Source organism: Lipophrys pholis (assembly GCF_963383615.2).
Source record: "Lipophrys pholis genome assembly, chromosome: 2".
NCBI classification, from domain to species: domain Eukaryota; kingdom Metazoa; phylum Chordata; class Actinopteri; order Blenniiformes; family Blenniidae; genus Lipophrys; species Lipophrys pholis.
Window position 1 is genome coordinate 35,485,907 of NC_137636.1, and position 25,730 is coordinate 35,511,636.

The window sequence follows — 25,730 nt, forward strand, 5'->3', positions numbered from 1 at the left end:
CAAAGTGAATAATGGATATAAGGATTTTTCTGAATTTCTGAAATATTTTGGATAAATGTAAAGTACAGAAATATGTGCTCTGATTTTTATTTATTATTTATCTTATTTTATATTTAAACCCAACATGCACGTGTGGATTGTGGGAGGAAGCTGAAAAACCTATAAGAAGAACAGGCAAACTCCACACAGAGAGACTCCGAGCTAGAAATGAAGATTCTTCAAGCGATTCATCCCCGACACAAGAAGAGAAAGAAATCATGTTCAGACTCTTTAGAATAGATCATCAACAAACCATAATGAGAAAGAGTGTTGAAAAAATTGAAACACATTGCTGCTGTGCAGCCGCTGAACCCACCCACACGCACGCACGCACGCACGCACGATAAAGCTGTACACTCTAGGCTCTCGCTAAGCTGTGTCTTGTACTGGAGACAGAAGACAAAGCTCCTCTGGGAGAGCAGTTCTGTTATACCGTTAGATGAGAAGTTAAGTTTCTCTTCTGCCCCTCTGGCAGACGTTTCTCGTCTCTCCCTCCCTCTCTCTCTCCCTCCCTCCCTCCCTCTCTCTCTCCCTCCCTCTTTCTCGTCTTGACATTGAGTCGTCATGTCCCTGAGCGTTGTGCTCTGGTTAAACTTTGAGCTGCAGTCATTCCAGGCTCGTCTGAACAAGATGATTAAATATTAATGATGGACCACTTTAACGGCTTGGTCAGCCCTGAGTTAAGTGACACTAAATCCACTCAGACAGACTTTATTGTAACCTTTTACTCTGGAGATGGATCTTAATTATCATATCTGTGTAAACTGGTGTGAGGTCCTGCATCATTTTTGGCCCCTCGAGGTATATGGACTTCTCAGCTTTTCATACATTTCGATACAGAGTTCTATGAAATAAATCGACTAAAGCGTTGGTGGGTTGTGATCCAGAACCGGGCCGCTGGCCTGTTTGCGGAGGGTTAATAATAATAATGGGGCTTTGTAGCATAACGCCGCATTTACATGATAATGTTTTAAGTTAAAACGCATCGTTTTGAGTTTTCGTTTCAGCGCAGTTTTACCTTTACGTTCCAACAGTTTGAAAATGATATCCGTTGCCACGGAAATGGCAGAAACGCGGAAAAATATGTAGTTAGCATGCCAGGCCACAAGTTGGCACTGTTTGTTGTTTTTATAATGAAACCACACACACACGGAGAACAAAACGCGATAAACATTAAGAATGGGAGAACATTTGTATGGACAGAAGGCGGATTGTTATTACAGGTGACTGTCAATATAAAACTACCAAGTCCCAGGAGAACATGGACAGAGAGTCGGGACATTTAGAAGCAGTTTTTTCAGAAAAGTCGTGTTTTTCCTCCGTTTCTAACGAGATGAAGTCAGAATGTTTTCAAAAAGTTCTGTTTTCCCCCTTGAAACGTCACGTAAGCGAGGCCCGAGACTCCCAAACCTCTCTGAACCGCTGAGTGACGTAATAAAAGATCAGAAAATTCATCAAATTAGTTGTATGTTTTGCACGACAACTTAAATAATCAGTAAAGCATTTTTCCCCCCAAAATTCCAGAATACAAGCTATGTTGTAGGAAGCAGATCTCATGTGCCTCATTGTTCTTTGTCCGTCTCCACAAAAACATAATTTTCAGGGTTGGACACGCTGTCCCGACGTTTAGTGTGGATTTCATGCCTTGATGTCCCGTTGTCCCGTCAGCAGCAGGCCGAGCTTGGGAACAGCTGCTGCTCGACAGCAACTGTCATAACTGGAAAACTCTGTGTTAGATCTCCTCCGCGGCGGCGGCGGCGTCTCGCGCACACGCACCGCCGTGGTCCTGACACGGACTATCATGTTTCCCTCCACTCGCTCCGGAGACGCTGCCTGCTGCTGACAAATCTCCCAGCGTCTCCCTCCTTCTTCTCCCGGCCCTCGTCTTCCCACGTTGGTCTCGCTCCTCATTCATTGTCTCCTCACCACATCTCGCTCTCTCTCTCTCTCTCTCTCTCTCTCCTCTCTCTCTCTCTCTCTCTCTCTCTCATCTCTCTCTCTCTCTCTCTCTCTCTCTCTCTCTCTCTCTCTCTCTCTCTCTCTCTCTCTCTCTCTCTCTCTCTCTCTCTCTCTCTCTCTCTCTCTCTCTCTCTCTCTCTCTCTCTCTCTCTCTCTCTCTCTCTCTCTCTCTCTCTCTCTCTCTCTCTCTCTCTCTCTCTCTCTCTCTCTCTCTCTCTCTCTCTCTCTCTCTCTTTGAGTGTTTATCTGCAGTGCGATAATCAGAGCTTCAAGGTTTTGTAACGGCGTTTGATCATCTTAAAGGTCATGTTGTGCGCCTGAGCTGCTCTGTTTTTCTTTTTTCTTCTCTCATCTCCTCCCACAGACCAGGTTTTTTAATTGCGGCCCGGCTTCTGAAGTGTTTTAACACTTTATGTTAAAAAGAGAGAAAGAGTTGAGTCAGCTTCAAAGCTTCTAAAAAGACAGAAGAAAGACACAGTGGAAATACTGTGAGATATAGATGAAGAAGTACCACTGTGTTTTTATCTTACCGACAGGATTTGGAGTTGATTTCATGTCGTAACCAGACGATTTGTTATTGTTTACAGTGCACTGGGTTGAGTTTTGACTTTGCGTACAGGAGAAACGGGTTTGAACCTTGGTTGTGCAAGAACGGCGTTAGAAGTAAAAGTTGGGCGGCCTAATAGACTTCTATTATTTACGACTTCGTAAATGTTATTTTATTAGCTGCAAAAATAATCTTGAATTCTCTCCCACAGTGTGCTTTGTCTGAATAAGCTCAACACGGTTGGGCTTTTGTAGTGTCGGTAAAATAGAAGTGCTTCACGAAATGTTTTCAGTATTACATGTTGGAATTGTGTTAGAAATTAGTAAAATTACGCACAGATTTACATTTAGTTTTAAAAGTTTTTTATTTGACCTATATTCAGACAGTTCGTCTCGAAGTGAGTTTCTCATTGAAACTGAAAACTTCCACTGTGTTTTGGAGTTTGTCAAGTTTAAACAATTATGCTCGGAGCCGCTGAACACTTTTTGAAAATTGCTCCCGAGGTGAAACTTTTTGAATAAGCTCCGTTTCCATGGAAATGAAGAAAAACGCAACTTTTTAGACACACTCCGACTCCTATCTCCATGGAAACGGGGGGAAAACGTTAAACTTTTCTGAAAAGAAAATGCTAAAAGGATGCTTTTTCATTTGAAACTTTGTGAAACTGGGCCTGAAAAAGAGACCTCATGTGGGAAACGGACTTAAACACAACACTAATGTATAATATCCATTATATAATATGCATTTTATTTCTATTGGCCTTTGTCCATATCAAAATATTCTCTTTTTAGAACAAATGTTTCAGGGAAAGTTCAGCTTTTTTTCATCAGATTGTGGATATCAGGATTTGCTGGGCCACGGTGTTTCTGATTTACAAGTGGGCCATGATAATCTTACATAATTTACATGTAACTGCTACATGAAATACATCTAAACTAACAACAAGAATCAGAAACCAAACATAAAGTACCGACATGTAGGCGACGGCACGTGGCTCTTAGAAGTGTAAGTTAAAGCGTGTTTGGACATGGAAATGCGTCACATGTAGTGTAGATACCGGCTGGTAATTATCTTCAGTTCAGTCCAGACAAATGGACAATTTCTTACAGCCCTGGGATTATACACCCCATTTTAGTAAAAATCAAACAAGTCCAAATCACTGTTGTGAATATGTTGAAGTCAAAATATTCCAATAAAAAAATGTTGAAAATGTTGGAAGGTTTTAGAAATGTAAATGTCAGTGTAAAGGAACATACCCAAAGAGAAGAATTGGCTATAATTGGCAAAAAAACCTACTATCTTGAGGCGATAATTCAGTTATTATAGGTTTCGTCTTTCAACTTTCATGTTGCTGTCAGTAGTGAGTTCACCGATAAGACTTTTCTCATCCAGTTAACAGCAGCTTAGTAGAATCATAACGGGAGAAACAAATATTATATATTAATACTAATTGTAGACTCGGTAGTGCTAAGAATGTAACTGGTAAAAGTTACAGTAATCTATTTCTTCATATTGTGTTATTGCTTAACACTGAGCCTCACCAGTCATTTGCTGCCGTCTGTCAGTCGTTTTACACGCACACACACACACACACACACACACACACACACACACACACACACACACACACACACACACACACACACACACACACACACACACACACACACACACACACACACACATTCCTCAGGGGCATAAGACAGCCCATCCTCAGACAGAATTCCTTGGCATCAACCCTCCAGACAGATGAAGGACGCTTTGTTAGAGAAGAAGACTCTCTCTCTCTCTCTCATCTCTCTCTCTCTCTCTCTCTCTCTCTCTCTCATCTCTCTCTCTCTCTCTCTCTCTCTCTCTCTCTCCCCCTCCCTCCCTCCCTCCCTCATACACACACCCCCCAAAACCACTCACACTTCGCATGCCTTGGTACCAGTCTGGAGCAGCGATGGCGCTCTCAGCGAGAGTAGATGAAAGAGCATAGTTGCCATATTTGTAAGTGAGAGAGGAGAGTGACGGAGGGTGAATGAATCACGTGGGCGTTGCTGTCCCACACTGGATCTGGAGTCCCTCCACATATCACTCCCCTCTCAGTGGGAAAGCCACCTGCTGCTTTGATCATCAACCCCCCCCCCGCCGCCTCCATCAGCTGATAGGCCTACACCAAGATGCTTGAGTTCTACAACATTTTTTTTTTTTTTTTTGTCCCCGTCTTCCCCCGCTGCAGTCCCCTCGCCGGTTTGTTTCCTTTTCTCCGCCATCCCTCGCCCACCGCAGTGTCAATCCTGCTGTCGGGGATAAACATGCGTACGCTTGCATGTCTTGAGGATTTATGAAGCCTCCGTTTGATTCGGTTTTAATCTTCTCGTCCGCCTCCGTCGTCATCCTGCTGCCAGTTTGAGCTTCACTTTCATCTGATCTCATGTAGAGATTTAAAAGGTGGGACAGTTAGGATAGCTCGGTGAGGGACCGTCATTACAAGAGCCCAAATGAGGAACGACAAACAGCGATAATTACTGTTTGTGGCGAAGGAAATGTCACTGGTACTTTTCAATTTTGGCTTTTGTTGTCCAAACTACTTAATTTTGTTTTAGAATACCAACTTTTTCCTAAAAATAAAATGCAAAGTTACCATCAGAGGTTGTCACAGGTATTTAGTGAGGACATTCTCTGAACTCATTAGCTTAAAATCCCTCCACCAGAATCCACTTTTTGTTGTTGATGTGCATCTCTAATCCGTTGTCCAAACCTCTCTGAAGGAAATTTGTCATTACGCTCAGACAAACACGAATTTCCAGCATTTCCGTTTTGTAGAAGATTCCCGGGTTTGTTGACATCTGAATCTCCCGAAGCGAGATCCCGTTTGTACACGAGATCCTAAATCGTTCAAATGTTGATATTTTTGCCCCTGCGGCAGGTTTCCCAAGATGGCGTCAGTGAGCAAAATATAAACCCACTTTTTGACGGCGACAAATTCGCAGTCTGTGCGGTTTCATGTCAAAAGCAGACAACAGCAACCGCTAGTGGGCCAACATTGAAATGCAGAAACGACGCGTTTTCACTGGATATGTGGTTGTGTAACCGGGGGCCCTGGAACGTTCTCTCTGTAACTGCATTGGTTTTGTTTATGTTTTCCTACGATGGAACCTTTTACCTGTGGGAAGATTCTCGCGACCAGTTCAGGTTGAACAGAGCCCTACGTCCAATGATCCGTCTTCTACAACCTTCAATTCACTGAAAGTAACAACAGAAGACAGCTGAAAATATGTCATTGATTTTTGGTTCATGCCAAAACCTCCGCGCGGATCTTTGTGGCTTTTTGTTGCCATAAGCGACTGGAAATCACCCAATTTTATCTGAATACCATTCCGACGCCGCTTTGTTTAGAAGCGTTGGCTACCAGCAGACACAATGAGAACCTCATGTCTGCGTCTGTAGCAACAAAAAGCTGCCGGTAACATAATAGTTTGGCTTATTTTTAAATGTAACAAAGCCAATAATGTCAAAACTTACAGTAGTGTAATAAAATATTTGAGACCCCCCCCCCCCCCCTTCAATTTTAGTTTTTCAATAATTCAGTGTTTTTTCATTACTGGCTGGTTATTTCTTTATTGCAGCCAGTTATATAATAATACACAGACAGAATTGCTTGCAGAATTTTTTGTGCAATTTGTTTATCAATAGTTCTATTGGATGGCAAAGTCATCAAGGAAAAAACATACTGTTCTGCACTCTGATTTATGGCCGATAAAAACTCTTTTACGACATCGTTATGTTATTATCTAGGAATACATTATTGGTTGCTAAAGTGTCTATATGCACCTAAAAGACAGATTTTCTTTTGAATTACTAAAAAGGACATCGTGTTTCTTCCACAGAACATTGTGGCTTTTTTCTTTACACCACTCAGAAATTATTTGCATGACCTCTGGTTCTTTGTTTGATTAGATTAGATCAAACTTTATTAATCCCTCTGGTAGGGTACCTCCGGGAAATAGTTTGAACAGCTCTCATATTTCTGTGTGTGTGTGTGTGTGTGTGTGTGTGTGTGTGTGTGTGTGTGTGTGTGTGTGTGTGTGTGTGTGTGTGTGTGTGTGTGTGTGTGTGTGTGTGTGTGTGTGTGTGTGTGTGTGTGTGTGTGTGTGTGTGTGTGTGTGTGTGTGTGTGTGTGTGTGTGTGTGTGTGTGTGTGTGTGTGTGTGTGTGTGTGTGTGTGTGTGTGTGTGTGTGTGTGTGTGTAGCTTCTCATCAGCCCTGCAGGTCGGTTGAGTTCATGTGCAGCAGCGGGATGTGCATCAACGCCGGGTGGAGGTGTGACGGCGAGTTTGACTGTGACGACCAGTCGGACGAGAAGAACTGCAGTGAGTGGCCGCTGCTCACTGGGAGATAGAACTGCTCGCTCAGCAGACGCGTCACTGTCTTAACTCGTCACATGGCATCTGAGACCGTGTCTGTGTGTGTGTGTTTGCATGGCGGCTGCAGCCACGTCCATGTGTACGGCCGACCAGTTCCGCTGTGGCACAGGACGCTGCGTCCGGTTGTCATGGAGATGCGACGGCGAGGACGACTGCTCTGACCGCAGCGATGAAGAGGGCTGCGAGAAAACCGGTGAGACGGTGTTTTAGTATCTCGTTTTACCAAGGCTAAATATAACTCAAGCTTCAACTGTCGTCATGACAACAGCTCAGGCGAGCCCTTCTCCACTGACAAATTCACTTTTTTCACTTTTTATCTTTGACTAAAACATTTCCAATCTGACCACTATAGAAGTTCATTCAGTCCTTTTTTTAATACCTATATGATTTTTCATCGCTATTTGTTTTTAAAATGAGTAAAAATAACCGTAGTCGGTGTAATTTCATTTGATGGCGTGGGACCAAATTGGCTTGATTGTGAAGGATTTTAGACCCCTGCTCTGTTAGATTCTCTAAATTAGGTGCTAATGAAACACTTACTTCTAATGATGGCCTCATGTTTTATGAGACTGTAATGGAAAATCGGAAAATTGAACACTCAGACAATAAACATTAGTATTATATTTATAACTGGAGCTCTTACAGTTATATGAATAACACCGTTTAATGCTTTAGTGCAGTTTTGAGCAACTGGTCTGTTGTTTATAGAGTCACCAGACCGCATTGCTTTATCTTCCTTTTTTCAATATGGATTCATATAGCCTGATGGCTGGTCTGCTAACATCACCTCTCCCCACAGACAGCCCACCATGTGCTCCCGATCAGTTCCAGTGTGGGACTGGTCGTTGTATTGGCCAGAGGAAGGTGTGCAATGAGGTCCACGACTGCGAAGATGGGACCGATGAACACCCGCATCATGACTGCCGTACGTATCGGCGTGCGAATAAACACTTTAAAACATGCACAGAATGTGAAAAAACTTTGTCATCTGCCAAGTTCCCATTTTCATTCGGTTGTTAATACTCTTACTTGAAAATGTTCAGTTTAATTTGTGGTATTACAACTTGTACTAGCAGAATGTGGTATTGATGTTATGTTTTCTTTGGCCTTTGGGTGGCAGTGTTGAGCCGGTCTCATAGGTTTTTCGTGAAGAGCTTAAATCACTGTCTTATTTGCCGTTACATCCACATTGTTGACATCTTTGTAGTGTCTTGTCGAGCTCATAACAGACTCGATGAAAAAGGACTCATTGCACCATCCTGTGGTGAGATGTGGTATTACAAAACGGAGCAATCCATCTTCACTTTTGAATACTTGCAGCACAGATGATTTACGATTGGTAATTTGATATGTTCAAAAAACATTTCCATAACTAATTCTACATTTTAAGTAAATGTCATAAAGTGGGCATAACAGCACATACAATACATCTATACTCATAACTTCAAATGTATGCAGAATTTTTGAAATCTTTGTAGGTGTATAAGCTGCTTATTTTAGATTTTTTTTTCTCAAAGCTCTTTAAATTTCTGCTTTTGAATATTAATTTATTATTTTTTAATTGGATTTGTTATTTTTTACTTCATTAATTACTTTATTCTATTTATTACTATTAAGTGTATTTTAATCACCTGTATTTTAACATGTTGATTTAAAAACTGATAAAAAAAAAAGAAAGAAAAATGTATATTGTAACTATAAAGCCACTGAAAACATCCGGATTTAGCTTTTGGGGGGGATGAAGATCCACTAAAAACCCTCAGAAAAACCAGACTTTTTAGGCAACCTGAGATTTAGATTTAAAGATGCCCCAGTGCTCTCCTCGAAGCACCAAAGTGCAGCTGATTAAACATGTAAATCAATCTCACACACAGTGTTTGCCTGACTGACAGTCATCACATCTTGAGTCATCGCTGCTCCTTTAGACTTAAAATAATTCCGGGCTCGACGCCCGACGCATCAGACGCTCTTTTACGTGTTTGTGTTTGCACTGAATCAGCGCGCTGTGTTTACGCACCTGTGACGTTTTTTTCTTTGTTTTTTTTTGTTGTTTATTTTGGTGCAGGGCCACGCTCCAGCGAGGGCAACTGTAACCAGAATAACGGAGGCTGCTCCCAGAAGTGTCAGATGGTCCGAGGTCTGGTCCAGTGCACCTGTCACACCGGATACCGGCTGATGGAGGACGGCGAAACCTGCCAGGGTACAACACTCTGCGCGCTAGTGTGTGTGTGTGTGTGTGTGTGTGTGTGTGTGTGTGTGTGTGTGTGTGGTGGTGTGTGTGTGAGTGTGCAACACAGAAAGTTTGACAAAGCGAGTGAGCAGAATGAGGGTGTTAATATTTATGACCTCCGCGGACTCTTGACAATTGGCCAGTTGGTGCTTTCTGCTCAACACCTGATACCTCCGCCGACTTCCTGAATATGACTTTATAAAAAAAAAAAAAAAGCGTTCGCCGTGTGTTCCGATGCTTATCGCTGCTCACTCACCTCTTGCGTGACCTCGACGGCTTCGGGGGAAAACTGGAGACGGGAAGTGCAGTCGTGATGATGAGAGCTAAGAAACTCAGTCGGGAAATTCCCCCGTTTCAACGTGTTCGGGGGTTCACAGAGAAACAAGACACTGCCCTCACGTCAACTTCATGGAAATCTGCAGATAAATGTCAAACCTGTGAATTACGATGTGCTTGTAAGGTCAGTATGATGAGGGAAAGTTCCCACCTCTGAGGAGGAAAAATACTTTTAACTGGGAACTTCCCAACAGATCGATTATTGAAGAGTAAAATTTCCATTTTTGTCATCAAATATACTAAATATCTGTGATTTCTGCCAAAAAAATCTTTGACTTCTTTTTGTGTGTCGCCATGTCAGGAGATTTATTCCCTTTAACGAGTGCAATTGGAGGCTGTGGGTGTGTTTTTAAAAAGCAGGAATGAGTTTTGAACCTTCGCTTTGTGTCTTGAACGCATCGTTACCACCGTCAGAAACGTGACCCCTCCGTTGTTTCCCCCCTGTGGTCTCGTTACAGATGTGGACGAGTGCGCCGACGACGGCTACTGCAGCCAGGGCTGTACCAACACTGAGGGGGGCTTCCAGTGCTGGTGCGTTCAGGGCTACGAGCTCCGGCCGGACAAGCGCAGCTGCAAAGCTCTCGGTAAAAAAAAATAATAAATACCCGCCACGCTCTCGTTTCATTCAACATGGAAAGTCGAGTTTGACCTCCAGTAAAAGTCTGGCTGCACGGTGTAACCGTAGCCGCTCCTCCGCTGAAGGGTTTGGGAGGTGGAGCGAGTGTCTTAAGGGTCTGGACTAGATTTAGATAAGCTGCAGAGGTCGAGGGTACAGCAGCCCATCAATCTGCGGCAGAGCGGTGTTAAAGCTGGGTCAGGAGCGTCTGTCAGCCCACAGCCTGGACCCCCGACCTTCACCTGCTCGCAGATTGATGCTCACACTTATTGAACGTGACCAGCTGGACCGACTTCAGTTTTTCTGTCTCTTTTCTTTTCAGTTTCCTTCTAACTTTCTTTTTTTTTTTTTTAACCTTGATTGACCAGCTGTTAAAGCTTAGAGGTTAAAACGTGAAAGCGTTACATTTCTGAAAGAAAACCACTTTTTTTTTAAGGCTTTTTTTACCTAATGATGATTTTGAGTTCACACTGCACGAAAATGCGGGTCAATTCTGATTTTCTGCTCACAGCTGACTTGTTTCCGACCTGTTTTGTCACCGTGTGAACGCTGCAATTCAGATTTTATTTAAATTTCACACCAGACCGAGGCCTCGATTACATATGGTACCAATTTAGATATGAATCTGATGTCTTCCAAGGCAATATGCGACTAGACCGGCATTGACATGTGACTGATGTCACAAATAACCACGCGAGGAATCGTTTCTGCCAAAACGTTAAAAGCTGTGCTCTTTTTTTTCTCAGTCTCCTTTGTTCCCTCCTCATTTTGCCTGGATTTTGTTGCCTCGCATTTAACAACCACTTGAAAATGAATCTACATGCGTTGACCAGCCTTGCCAGATATGGCGGGTATCCCCCAATTGTGGAGCCAAATTCTATTATCTCTTTACTTTATTTCGTGCCGTTGTGTGTTTATGGCATCTTCTTTATAACACATAATAGTTTCACATTTAGAACATGATTTATAAAAAGGTGGAGATTTGGGCTCTTTTTTTATTGAGGTGTCTGGGTTTTAAGTTGTTTGGGCTGGAAACAGTGAGTCACATCTGGCAACCCTGGTGCTGACTGGCGTGACGTCCATATTTACTTCCTTAAACGGCGTGTTCGGCACGACATCGCGCCTCCTTCTGCCCTCTGGGGTTGGATAACGTTCAGACGACAGTCTGACGTTGAAACTGTAGTGTGAACGATCACGCAAACAAAAAATTGGATTGCAGCAAGAAATCGGATTTGAGCATCAAGACCTGCAGTGTGAACTGAATTGTCGCCTCTTTAAAGACTTTTTTTTATAGTTTTTTAACTATAAGTTGTGAAGCACAATGTGATTTTGGTAAGTTTTGAATCTGTCCCAACAATTTGTGGGGGACAGATTCTATATTGATATATCCTTAATTTTGGGAATATCTTAAACTGGTCATATTATCCAGCTTTTCAACACTTTCTCATGAGTCTCGTTGGTCCAAAAAGGTTTTTTCCCCAAATCCAGCTTCTCCTTGATTTTCCTCCATTTGAATATTGGATCAAAGGAGCTGCATTCAGAATCTGCTGTGTCTGTGTGAGCTGGACTGGCTCCGCCCACATATGCCCATCTTGGGAAGAGGAGGAACAACTTCCTCTCGTGGTGCCATGTGCCAGAGCAGAGCTTCTGGGAGGGGCTACCTTGATTCTGATTGGCTAAACCCCCGATGACACTATATAGGGTTTAATATCTGATTGGCTGGTTGGAGCAAAACACTTTGTAAAAACTGAAACAAGCAGAGGGAGAGAGAGGACAGACTTTCTTCACTTCCGGGGTGTCATTCCAGGTATGGGGACGATTAGTACTGCTGGAAAACCTTTAGAAAGTGAATTTTGCATCATATGACCCCTCTAATCTCTCCTGAGGGTTCATCCACACGGTGGTTTCTGTTGTCAGGTCCGGAGCCAGTGCTGCTCTTTGCCAACCGCATCGACATCCGCCAGGTTCTCCCGCATCGCTCTGAATACACTTTGCTGCTCAACAACCTGGAGAACGCCATCGCTCTGGACTTCCACCACAGCCTGGAGCTGGTCTTCTGGTCCGACGTGACGCTGGACCGCATCATGAAGGCCAACCTCAACGGCTCCAATGTGGAGGAGGTGGTCTCCACCGGCCTGGAGAGCCCCGGTGGGTACAGCAAGCTGACGGTGCGCAGGTTCAAACGCAGGACAGCCACCTCATTTATCTTTTGTTTTTCTCCCTCCTCCTCCTCCTCCCCCCCTCAATTTACTCAACACTGCTGCTTTCTGTCCAACTCTACTCGGTTGTCGCTCACTCCATCCATCACTTTGTTCATAAAGGAGTCCGAGCTGGGTTTCATCAATACTGTTCAAGCCTGGAAGTCTGGGCCTCCACCTTCTCCTTCATTTTCTGTGTTTTACATTTTCTTTTCTTGTTGTTTTCAGTCGCTCCTTTCCACCATCTTTCTTTTCTCGTAAATGTAATATCTCTTTTGTCTTCCCTCAGCATTAAACAATCCGTACTGCTTCGATCTTTAATAGTAAATGGCACATAATATATATTTCTCAGAAATTCTTCTAAAAGTGATGACGCAAACAAGTTGTCACTTCTCTGTTTTAATTTCTTAATTAATAAAGTGTGAAAAATGAGGTGTTTTACTTCATTTAGTTTTTAACACCCACAAAACTCTTCTCAGTTTAAACTGAGAAGAAAAAAAACACTGCTTTTTTATTTACTGTTAAAATGTCTTTAATAAAAGAAAATTCTCTGCCAATACTTTGTGTATTGCTTATAAGACACAAATATGATCATTTAGACATGTTCTTATTGTTTCTAAATGTATAAGCTGTATTTCGTATACTCCAAACAAGAAATCCTGACAGTCTTGTTGTTTCCAGTGAATCGACTGACTCACTGTGTGTGATCAGAGGATTCCTGTTATCTGAGACGATGGATTCTTTATTTAGTAAGAAGATTCGAATCATTTACCCAAATATTAAGGAACCAATGCCCTAAAAATGGACTCCTATAGTAAAAACCTGACATGTGTTTGATTTGAAGAATCTCCAATCAAACACAGTCTTATCAAACTTCTAATCAACTAATGTCAAACCCTCTACAACCACAACTAGAATGGCTGGTATTGCCATGATGGCAGAAATTCATGAAATAATTCTTTAAAAAATCTTAAGAATATCTTAGGAAATGTATTTCTCTCTATAAAACAGGTTTCAGTTATTTAACTTCAGGCGCCACAAACTGTGAGGCCGGACCAGTAAAATAAATAACCGCAACTCTAAATCTTTGTCTTTGTTTACGTGCAACAAAGTATTATTAATATATTGTTAAGAAGTTCACATTTAATGAACTATCCATGATTAACCTGAAATTTGAATAAAAAAAACAGAATTTCATTAATATGCCTCAGTTCACCCTGTGCTTTACAGCACAGTGAATCTTTATCAAAAGCATAAAACATCTGTCTACATGTCGCTGGAACTCAAAAATATAGTCGGCTTGTCCATATGATGATCAAAATAACTTGTTTGAATCTAGAAATTAGACGAAAGTTGAGGCTTTACTACATCTGTGTAGTAATCCCAATCACCTGAACTAACTCACCACAGAATACAGACTAAAGTGCACCCTGTTGGTCAAATCGAAAGGTTCGACTCCCATCTCTGTCTGCTTACGTGCCGAAGTGTCCTTGGACAAGACACTTAACCCCAAAACTGCCCGCTTGAATGCAGTGTGAGTGTGAGTGGTTGGTTGGTTGATGGTCGAAGGGGCCGATGGCGCAGTCCGTCAGTCTGCCCCAGGGAGGCTGTGGCTACATATGTAGATATGTACATATGTAGTTTACCACCAATCGAGTATGGAGTAAATGATTAATGCAATGGAAGTGCTTTGAGTTCCCTGAAATAAAGTGCTATATAAAACCCATGCATTATTATTATTCAAATAAATATATTGCAGGTAATGTCATAAATTCTCACAGCTGGAAAATTTCATGTTGTCGGCCTGAATTGACTCTGTTTTTTGGGGTCACTATGTTTCACAATGCTGCTTTAAAATGAAGATGTGCAACTTTTGTCATAGTGGAGGCCACAACAATATCATCTTTTTTAGCCAGAGGGGCCATCATTTAATAGATTGTTTACTGATGAAAATTGTAGCTAAAAACTAAACATAAAGTAACTGAATAGCTGTGAATTAAGCCAATTGAATCGGAAAGCAAGCATTTGATCGTTTCCACAATATAAATCATGTAATCATATTGTATCTAAGACTTTATCAATATTGCTTTCAAATGTAGTTTCAAATGACTGCCACAAATGGCCCGAAAGCCACCAGTTGCTCACGTTTGAGCTTTTTTAAGTTGTACATTCCAAACATTGGGCTGAAGTGAATAAATAAAGAGCCGGTTACTGCTCACAGTGAAATTCATAAACGTGTTGCGTTTCCTTCAGGTGGACTTGCCATTGACTGGATCCACGACAAGCTGTACTGGACGGACTCCGGGACGTCCCGCATCGAGGTGGCCAACCTGGACGGGACACACCGCAAGGTGCTGCTGTGGCAGAACATGGAGAAGCCCAGAGCCATCGCGCTGCACCCCATTGAGGGGTACGAGTCCAAACACACACACACACACACACACACACACACACACACACACACACACACACACACACACACACACACACACACACACACACACACACAAACTCTGTAATTCACCGCAGATGCTTCCAAATCTACACACACGCACACGCACACAGGTGCTTGTATATCCATACATTTCCCCTGTGGATGTGTCCTAGTTGCAGTGCAGCAGCAGAGCAAGGATTAGGGTTTGGCTGCACAGCGGCGCCCACAGGCAGGCGAGTGTGGAACAAGCATTTCATGAAAGGTGCAGCGGCTCGGCGTGTTTTTCCCGGTTTCACTTGTTGCAGAGGCAGGAGGGAGTTGTGGCCGAAGCCTCAGAGGAACGTAACACTAGAGAGCTCATTCGACTTTCTTGGGAAGCTCATTTGCATGGGTTAATTTTTTTTTATTTTTTCAAAAAATATTTTTCCTTAGGAGTTAGGGCAGAGCAATACAGCATCATCATTTGACATCCACAAGTTAAATAAAACTGTATCTTTGAAATGTTTTTCAGTTTAGAAAATTAATAATAATAATAATTAGTGCTGTTAAAAATAACACGTTAATTTAATTTGTTGATTTGAAACGTTTAATTTGTTAAAAAAAAATTTTTTTTACAGAATTAACGCAGTTTTGTTTAATTCCGTTTTGTTTGTTTTTTATAATTTTAAACTCCCTTACCGGAGCAGCAGCATATGTGCAGCGTCTTTGGACGCAGCACCGTGACAACAGAGCAGCACAATACAATGTGGAATAACATTAAGGTGGTAAGTTTCACTTTAAAAAGTTACCTGACGGCTGATTGAGTACGTGAAAGTCATTAGCTTTACTTCGAAAAGCCGAATTTAATGACCACAGAAGTAATTCTGCAACAAAACAGCAGGTTGCCATGTTGGCTGCCCAGTAGCCACCAAACTTCTGAAGCTGGAGGAAATACTGGCAGGTAAAATATTAATTTATCCTTATTCTCTCTTTCCCTGGCTCTCCTGTATACTCTGTGTGTGTGTGTGTGTGTGTGTGTGTGTGTGTGTGTGTGTGTGTGTGTGTGTGTGTGTGTGTGTGTGTGTGTGTGTGTGTGTGTGTGTGTGTGTGTGTGTGTGTGTGTGTGTGTGTGTGTGTGTGTGTGTGTGTGTGTCTGTGTGTGTCTGTGTGTGTCTGTTTGCGATTGACAGCACTAATAATAATAAGAAAAATAATTTTGAAAAGAAAAAAAATGTGAGGGAAATATTCCACCTCATTTGGTCATTTTTGGTGTCCCAAAAGAAAGACTTTGGGCAAAACTAACAACAATAAATTAACAGTGGAAGTAATAAGAAAAACAATAGAAACCATAATGAATAAAGTATTAAAATTAGTGCTGTCAATTAATTAAAAAAACTAACTAATTAATTGCACAATTTTCTGTAAATTACGATAAATCACCAGTAATGGATATTTATTCACGGAATTAATGTCGACTCAACACACGCACACTATATTTAAAATCAAAGACTATTTTTATAACGTCCTTTTAGCTTTGCGTGAATGTTGGTTCTCTCCAAGATTAGCAAAATAATAAAAACCTTAATTAATTAATTAATTAATAAACATCTAACAAAAGTCTGGGTTTTGTTATAGTGCAGGTCCACCACTATGAGGATTTGAATATTTCTAGAAAGTTGTGAACTTATTACATGAACAAAGTGGCAATAATATACTCTAATATCAGCATGCACACACACACACACACACACACACACACACACACACACACACACACACACACACACACACACACACACACACACACACACACACACACACACACACACACACACACACACACACAGTATACAAGAAAGCCATGGAAAGAGAGAATAAGAATAAATTAATATTTTACCTGCATTTTGCAGTTTGGTGGCTACTGGTCAGCCAACATGGCAACCTGCTGTTTTGCTGCAGAACTACTTCTGTGGTCGTTAAATTTCCGCTTTTTAAAGTAAAACTAATAACTTTCACTTTCTCAATCAGCCGTCAGGTAACTTTTAAAAGGGAAACTTTCTAACTTAATGTTATTCCACTTGGTACTATGCTGTTCTGTTGTCACAGTGCTGCGCCCAGAGACGCTGCACATGCTGCTGCTCCGGTAAGGGAGTTAAGAAAAAAAAAAAAAGAAGAAACCATGGGGGGTAGTCCTATAAATCAAGAGTTCGTGATTGGAGAGAGTTGAAGAATGTTAAACATGAGTCCCCCTTGGTATGAAACTTAACGGAGTGATCTTTCACTGAATATCTGATCTTCTCTAGCTTTATAAAACACATGGTGTCTTTGAGCCCTTCATTTTGAAAAATATTTCCCTCAATAAAAGTATTTCCTCTGTGCAGATGAGGTTTACGTTAGTGTTTGGGGACAGCAGATATGTGTTTGTCGAGATGTCGGACATCTGCTGCATCTTGGATGCAGACCTGGCCACGGCGAGCTGCATCCCACCGCTGAAAACAAATAAACTAACATGGAGCCTCTCCCCCTCCTCCTCCTCCTCCTCCTCCTCCTCCTCCTCCTCCTCCTCCTCCTCCTCCTCCTCTTCCAGGAAGATTTACTGGACAGACTGGGGCAACACGCCTCGCATCGAGTACGCCAACATGGATGGCTCCAACAGGCGCGTCATCGCCGACACGCACCTGTTCTGGCCCAATGGCCTCACCATCGACTACGCCGGCCGGCGCATGTACTGGGTGGACGCCAAGCACCACGTCATCGAGAGGGCTGACCTGGACGGCCGCAACCGCAAGGCCGTGATCAGCCAAGGTAAACTCCCAGCCGCTCTTCGACGATTCAGGTGTGGGTTCTGTTAGAGAACAGTGTTGGTGGGTTAGCCTGGTCCTGCAACACGATGCATGATGGGATCATTACCAGCTGACTTCGCATTTTAAGTGTGTGCGGCGTTTGCGTTTTACTGAAATTGCACCCGCTTCCCATCTCGTTGCACAGGTTCGGAGTTCAAGTATCTACAAATTGATTTGACTCCCTTAACCCTTGGATGATTGTCATAACCAGCTTTGACGTTATATATGTTTTTACTGTCAAAATCCAGAAAGACTTGAGGTATAACTTTCACAGAACTCCTCAAATATCATCATCAAAGTGCTTTGTGAATGATTACATTTCTTAAATCTCCTGTCAGCATCTGTTTCACCTCATCCAGAGATGACAGTGACCCCTACGTTTCAAGGATATTACCAAGTATAATGATTCAGCTGAAGTTTAGTTACTTCAAATTAATCTATTTGTATCATGTTGATGATAAATAACTCAATGAAATTCAGAATTCTACATCTAAAGCTGAGATCTTCAACATTTATGACCAAAAGAGCCAATTTTACTAATTTTACACAAATTGAAATAATTATCGAAGCCACAGCACGTTTAACTTTCAAAACGTAACACAGCTTGTGAGCCAGCCTATATAGCATTAATTTATTCTATATTTACTAAAACTATAGTTTATGTTACATCCATGAAGTTTAGAACTACTGACATGTTCTTATTGGATTTAACAGTTATTGCCTTTCGAGCCATTTTAGGCCGTTTTAGCCATTACATGCAGTAATGCACCAACAGATCTTAATAGAATATGTTGGACACTGCGTACGAGGAAAATTGAATCCCCGATCGCATATTTTGTAGTGTGAGCTAGCGCTGAACAATTTTGGAAAATAATCTAATTTCAATTTTTTTCCCCTCAATATTACGATTGCGATTTAATATGCGATTATTTTTTCAAGGTCCTCTTTCATGTATTTTTCAACAAACACAAGCAATAAATCAGTCTATTATAATAAACAATATCAGATTTATTATACATAAATTGTTTAGTCTTATAGGCAGGGCTCATGTTAAGATAAAGTCAAATGAAGCATGTATTAATATTAAAGACAGTTTATTTATCTCCGACTTCAATTACAGTTGTAAACTTACTAAGTACTGTGACTTGCAGTCTTGTCGTGTTCACCACAACAAGCCAACCACTTGTCCATTGTGCTGATCAAAGCCCTAAACCCAGGCTTGGTCACTATACTAATGCAGGACTTGACATTAAGGATTTTGAGCGGTTTGCTCATCTACATTGCAGTAGGGAAACACCGATCCACGTTTTGTCACTTCTGACCCGATCCTGATACTTAAGTTTGTATATCTGCTGATACGATTCTGATAGCAGAGCTCTGTTTGCTTTAATATTATTATTATCATTATTGTTGACTTTATATGAGGCTATAATAAAGTCCTCTCAACAGGCAAGTATGAATTGTACAAATGTATTGATGTATTCTCTCAAAAGACAACTTGAGGTTAGTATAAGGTCAGAAAAGGAAGCAGTACAAAGTATTTTTGTTCCAGTTGGACAGTGTGGGGATCTACGTGACGTCATCATCTCATAATAAACTAGTTCTATCTTTAAAACCTCAGAATGACTTTCTTAATCCCTGGAGAAATTATTTAGCAACGCAGCACCAAGAGAATATTTCCAGCCGTAACACAACACAAATGATTGGGACTATTTTCACGGAGTTTAGCACGGAGTAGGACGGAGCTTCACGGAGGTGTGAATCGACTGCTACAGCGGAGGAGCTGCTGTTCATTGTTTTGATGCCGTGGTCAGTGCCGTTCTACTCGGCGAGCTGGAGTTTTAAAACGGTGACGTCTGTTGACAAAGCGACCGCCTCGCTGTACAACTGGCTTTGCTAATATCCACGTTGCTGCGTTGCTTTGCTAACATTTGAGTGTAAAATCCGTCCAAACAGCGGACATGAAAAGTTGGATAGCACAGTGCTACTTCCCTAGCCTGCTCGCTGGCTGCAAACTGTGGACTGGATTTCCTGACTCATTCCTCCTGGTCTCATTGAGACCCGCCTCCCTTCAGGAAATCCAGTCCATAGTTTGCAGCCAGCGAGCAGAGCAGCAGCAGGGAAACACTGTGGAGTCATTTCAGCAACAGTGAAGCAGACGAGGCTTCATGGATCAGGAATCTCCGCAGGTTGGATCGGGCATTTCTGATTCGTGAATTATGTTGATATCGGAACCCGATCCCGGATCGGATCGGCTCCATCCCTAAAAACCACTAGCCTGTTCGGGCAAGGTGGGCAGATGACACGCGTAGGACGCGCAAGTTGTCACGTGACCAGATCACGTGAGCAGTCAAATCGTAGCCCTTGCGATTAGAAAATCCCGTTTTAATGCAATTAATCGTTCAGCCCTAGTGTGAGCACGAGAGGCCCTCAAACAGAAAATGCTGCTCCTGATGAAGTGAGAAGAGGGTTGAAGCTCAAGAGGGTGAGAAGAGAGGGGGACAGGGGAGATTTATAGCGTGAGCGTGTGTGTGCATCAGGCCTGTGAGCTCTCCTTAATAATGTGTGCTCTCGGGATAAAAAGGTGTAATTGGCCCTGTCCTTCCTCCACAGCCTCTGTTTGCTCAGACAACACACAGTACAAATGGTGTGTGTGTGTGTGTGTGTGTGTGTGTGTGTGTGTGTGTGTGTGTGTGTGTGTGTGTGTGTGTGTGTGTGTGTGTGTGTGTGTGTGTGTGTGTGTGTGTGTGTGTGTGTGTGTGTGTGTGTGTGTGTGTGTGTGTGTGTGTGTGTGTGTGTGTGTGTGTGTGTGTGTGTGTGTGTGTGTGTGTGTGTGTGTGTGTGTGTGTGTGTGTGTGTGTGTGTGTGTGTGTGTGTGTGCATTCAGAGCTGCTGTGCTCAGGAATGTTAACGAACGTTTATCTCCCTGCACCTATACTTCAGTGTGTGTGTGTGTGTGTTGGATGTGTGCCAGTTCCTCTGTTACTGAGCCGGACAGCAGGCGGGCGTCGCGGATAACGCCGCTATCCAGCGTGCACACCTGCACCTTAAGGTGGGGGCAGACTGAAAGACATTGCGGTGACTCCTCCTACACAATCACTCATCTGCTGCGTGACGACACGCCGGACATCTAACCTCGGAGCAGGAAGTACCAAGGCAGATAACTGCAGCTCAGATCTCGGCTTTAGTCTCACTTCTTATATCATATAGTGGGATGACATTATGATTTGTTGGCCATTATTATGCTTAAATCTGATGGAAAGTGAAAAACTTCCAGTCATGAACGAGCACCAACTCTGTCTGTGGCACACGGAACACATTTGTTTGTAGTCTAGTGGCGATGATGACGAGTTTGCATTTTACATTCAATTCGTACAGAATTTATTATTAGGTTAGTATAATTGTTTCCCGCATCCTGAGAAAATTATATTAATACAAAGTGAGGACGATAAAATGAAAAAATACATGATAAAATGGCCAAAATGAGGTAAACAAACTAACTTTGAGGAAAAAAAAACCAAAAACAAACTACAAGACCAAATGGAAAGAAAAGAGATGATTAAAAAAACAATATTGGAAAGGTAAAACTTGTGTTTGAAACTAAATGAAAAATACATTTAGATGCAAATATGAAATAAAAACATAGCTAAATAAATAAAAAAAAATGGAAGAAAAAGAATAAAACCAGAAAATTGCTCCTGAAATATTAGATTGTAAGTCAGGCGTGTCAAACAGAAGGCTTGTGGGCCAAAACCGAACTATGCAAGGCTCCAATCCGCCCAAACCACCAAGCAAATTCTAAGAATTTGATAGAGAACATAGTTATTTTTTTAAACAAATTTCTTGAGAGCAGCAGACACAAGACTGAGACTTTAGCTGAAATATCAGAGATGCTAGTAAACTACATTAGCCTCAAAGTCGTGAGTTTGTATAAACGCATAATGTGCAACAATTACTAGAAGTTTTTTAGCCATTTCGCTTTTTATTTTGACCACCAGAAGGTTTGAATTAAAATGGACTTTATGTTGAGATCGTAGTCATTTTTGGTTGTAATTGTTTGGTTATTGTGAAAATATATATGCAGTTATGTATATACTCTGCATCCCGATTAAAGACTAAAGGAATTCTGCAAGGTCACTCTGGCACTAGTTTACTGGTCCGGCCCACTGAAGAGGAAATGTGGCTCCCGAACTAACTCCCTGATCTTATCAATCAAAACCCCCTGAATCAATAAATATATGTATTCCTACTGGATTAAAAGTTAGAGTTCAAGCTTACATTCGTATATTTTAAGAGTTTGATGAAAAGTGTAATTGATAGCAACAGCTAAATGTTGAATACTTTCTGTTATGTCGCATTGAGACATTGTAAAATCTGCTTTATACACTTACGGTTGACTAAAGAGAAATGTGATTTTATGAAGTAGTGCAGACTCTGTGAGCTGTGTTGGATGGAGGCGGAGCCGCGTCGGGGTTTGGTGGAGGTGTGAGAGGACCGCCAGGCTCCACGTGGAAGTTAAAGGGGACACCGATGTGAAGGCTTGGTGGGACGCTTGATGCCCTGTCACCCCCGCAGCTGCTCCTCCAGCTGTCCCGGAAAAACCAGGAGCAGGGGGAGCGGGGAGGTGGCGGAGGTGGAGGAGGAGGAGGAGGGGGAGCGGGGAGGTGGCGGAGGTGGAGGAGGAGGGGGAGGGGGAGGGGGCGGGGTCAGAGATGACAAGGAGGAGGAAGGTGACCGTATCAAACGCAGGCGCCTCTCGTTGATGTCGGTGAGGGTGTACTGTTGTGGCCCTCATGTCGGGATAAGATCAAAAACACACACACACACACACACACACACACACACACACACACACACACACACACACACACACACACACACACACACACACACACACACACACACACACACACACACACACACACACACACACACCTGGATCTGTTTGAACAGGTGAGTTTTGTCTGTTAACATTACATATGAAGACGCCTCCAGACCGTTTGTGTGACCACCAGCTTGTGAACCGCTGACATTCACTGGTAAAAGAAATGTCAACTTGTCTTACTTTCATTTTTCTTTCAAACTTGATGCTGCGTCCAAGTACTTTCGCCTGCAGACTTGACTATGAATCATTTTTTTTGGGGGGGTTACACCTCTGGAATAAAACTGCACATCCTTAATGGGGAATATGAGGATCAATAACTCACTCTTTTCCTGACTTATTGTGGGCTTCGGGCAATTTTCTGTCTCCCATTAGGTTTTCCTACTGAGCTGTGAAACATGGTAGTTTGACATTCTAGTGGCCAGACGACCAAGTTGGATCGTTATTACGGTGACTGTCAAAATAAAACTACCACCACCCGGGAGAATATGGACTGGGAGTCATGACAATCTGGAGGAAAACATTGTTCTTATTGTCCAGCTACTGAGCATGTGCAGAAGAACTGTTTACTGTGGCCACGATGGTCATGTGCAGTGGCAGCGTTACAGGAAAAGTTGTGTTTTCCCATTTCCGTCGAGGCGGAGTCTGAGCCGTCGTGTTTTCAGTCGCTCCGACCTCCATTTTCTTATAAACAGACACCAAAACAAAACGCAACGCAAGTTTTCAGATTTTCCTTGGAAACATCATTGTGCAAACAGGACCAGTGAAGAAGAGCCACAGTGTCTTTTCACAAGCAAAACACTGGGACCATTCAGAAGATCAGATATGAATCAAGCAGCATTTGGACTTGCGTCTCTGTGGAGATCGATATTTCATATTTCTGCAGGAAAACTCTGAGTCTGTTAAAATAGGCTGAAGTTACTGAAGTAAAGAGTTTAGTTGTTTTTTTTAATAAATGACAGATAATTGATCATACAATTGAATATTTTCTATTGTGAATCACGCAAATAGTTTCTAGCTTAAAAATGATCGTGATGGCTTGAATTTTATCAGTCAGATTCTCTAATCCTGTATTTTCTGGACTTCTAATATCCAGACAGTAGCAGGCAAAGGCCAACAAGATAGTCAGTTATTTATTTCAATGAGACAGTGGGGGGGGGGGCAGGCACAGACACGATGGTTATCTTCCAGTTTTAAAAAGAAATCATTCATGGCTGTTGTCTCATCCTTTCAAGGAGGATCACAAGAGAAAACCATTGCACGGAATTATGTGAAAATGTAAATAGCTTTCATTATGTGAAGGCATTTTTTTTTTCAACAATATATGAAAGTGTTTGTTCATTGTAGAAATGTGTGTATGATTTTAATTAAAATCAGTAGTTTTCTTTTCCCCTCAGTTTTTAAATAGACTCGTGTGACTTCCACACATTTGTATTGAGACGTCCCAGTTACCCAGAAGAAAACGTATAGTTTTACTTATTCGTCTTTAAATATTTAATGATCACAGACATCATGGGGACGAAAACAGGCAAGGGAATTCTTGTAAAGTTTATCAAAGTGACAGAAGTAGGAAACACCTTTTACAATTTCTCAATTAAGGAACATTTTCTGAAGAAAAGTATAGATGCGTGCTTTATAAATGTATATTATTTAATGCATAATGAATAGTCTATGACTTCCCGAAGGATCACAAGTAAAACAAATGATTTTACTGTCCCGTCAAACACTAAGTTGTTATAAAGTTTTAAAACTTTTTTTTTTGTTCTGGCTGACGTAATGCCAGAGCAGAGACAGATTTACTTTCAGCCTGATTGTCATTCTGGTCTCCCTCCAGTTTTAGACATTTTGCCACTTGACATTTATCCTCCGTCATTAAATGAGCAGTGCTGTTTTTAAAAGCCGTGCAGCAGGACACCGGCCGCACCACCGCAGCACGGTGCAGCTGCAGAAATCACTTTTTCCACCTATTCAGCACTGCAGAGCTCCTCCACTGGAGGAGGACTTAAGCTGGAAGGAAGAGTTAGAACATTCGTTTGGACAAGGGAGGAGGAGAAAATGTTGCCACTGAGAACATTTAAGCAGAAGTGTTGCTGTTCAGGCCTGTTTTTGTTTTATTTCTTTTTAATAAAGATGAATGCCTTCCCGTGGGCTCACCACCTGCAGGAAAGGTTCTTAATCGGTGCAATGTGATCTGGGTGACGGTGCTCAGACTGCCACCCCCGCAACCCGGAAATGGATAAGCGGGAGAAAATGGACGGATGGAAAATGAATGTGACCGCAGTTACTGACAGATTCTGACTAAAATAAACCATTTGTATGAGGAACTTAAAACTTCTAGCTCAGTGGTGGAGTGGTTACCACTGTTTTGGCTTAGGCAACACTTGGAATTGAACTTAGTTTCCTTTTCCCCCAGCATTGAGGAGCGGTTGCCTCCTTTTTTGTGTCGTTTTCATCGTTTACCTTTTTCCACTTATTGTTTTTCGACATTATTTTAAACACTCTCTGATCCACTGTATTTATTCCAGCTGTGCATCATGCAAACCTTGCGCTTAATCACACGGACTTAAAATATCAAATGTTCACCTCACTAAACTGGACTTTCTTCTTAAATAGGCATTCTTGTAAAAAAAATAAAATAAAAAATACAATATACTCAACTCAACTTTATTTATAGAGCACTTTAAAAACACCGTTGGCCAAAGTGCTGTACAGACAAATAATAAATATACATATATATAGAATTAAATAACAACATAGAATAAAAGCAATGTAGAGCAATAAAAACAATATAAAGCAATAAAAATAACTTAAAACGTTAACAGTAAAAATGATAAAAGTCAACCTCTCAGACGGAGTTAAAAGCCAAAGAGAAAAAGTGTGTTTTCAGAGACGTTTTAAAAACACGACAATCAGATTGGCACTACTAAACAAAAAAGAACACAAAACAGTTTTTTAGTCCCGTTTGGGAGGTCCGCACACCGGGGCAGGTTTCAGCCGGGCCACAGAAACCCGGACCGGTTTACCCCCCCCCCCCCCAGTCTACCACAGAGTTCTTTGGCCCCACCTCCAGGACGTGAAACGGGCCGTCATCCGGCGGCTGCAGTGGGGTACGGTGAGCGTCATGCCGAATAAACACATACATCCGCCATCAGGTTCTTCGGGACATAGGACCGGGGCGGGCAGTGATGAGCTAGAACCGGGTCAACCATGCGGGCCGGCTCCTTGAAGACTGGCCGCCTGACTGTAACCAACCAGG

General features: G+C 42.1%; 1 protein-coding gene across 1 annotated transcript in view; it reads left to right on the forward strand.

The window, feature by feature from the left end:
* Positions 1–25,730, forward strand: part of lrp4 (low density lipoprotein receptor-related protein 4) — a gene marked incomplete at its 3' end in the record, with an annotated part of 180,773 nt that overhangs the window by 125,847 nt on the left and 29,196 nt on the right. Inside the window, exons 7-14 of the mRNA XM_080493399.1 lie at positions 6,783–6,902; positions 7,024–7,149; positions 7,756–7,881; positions 9,022–9,156; positions 9,981–10,106; positions 12,056–12,286; positions 14,590–14,746; positions 17,337–17,554. Of these exons, the coding sequence (XP_080349525.1) occupies positions 6,783–6,902; positions 7,024–7,149; positions 7,756–7,881; positions 9,022–9,156; positions 9,981–10,106; positions 12,056–12,286; positions 14,590–14,746; positions 17,337–17,554 (1,239 nt within the window). The remainder of the gene's footprint in view (positions 1–6,782; positions 6,903–7,023; positions 7,150–7,755; positions 7,882–9,021; positions 9,157–9,980; positions 10,107–12,055; positions 12,287–14,589; positions 14,747–17,336; positions 17,555–25,730) is intronic.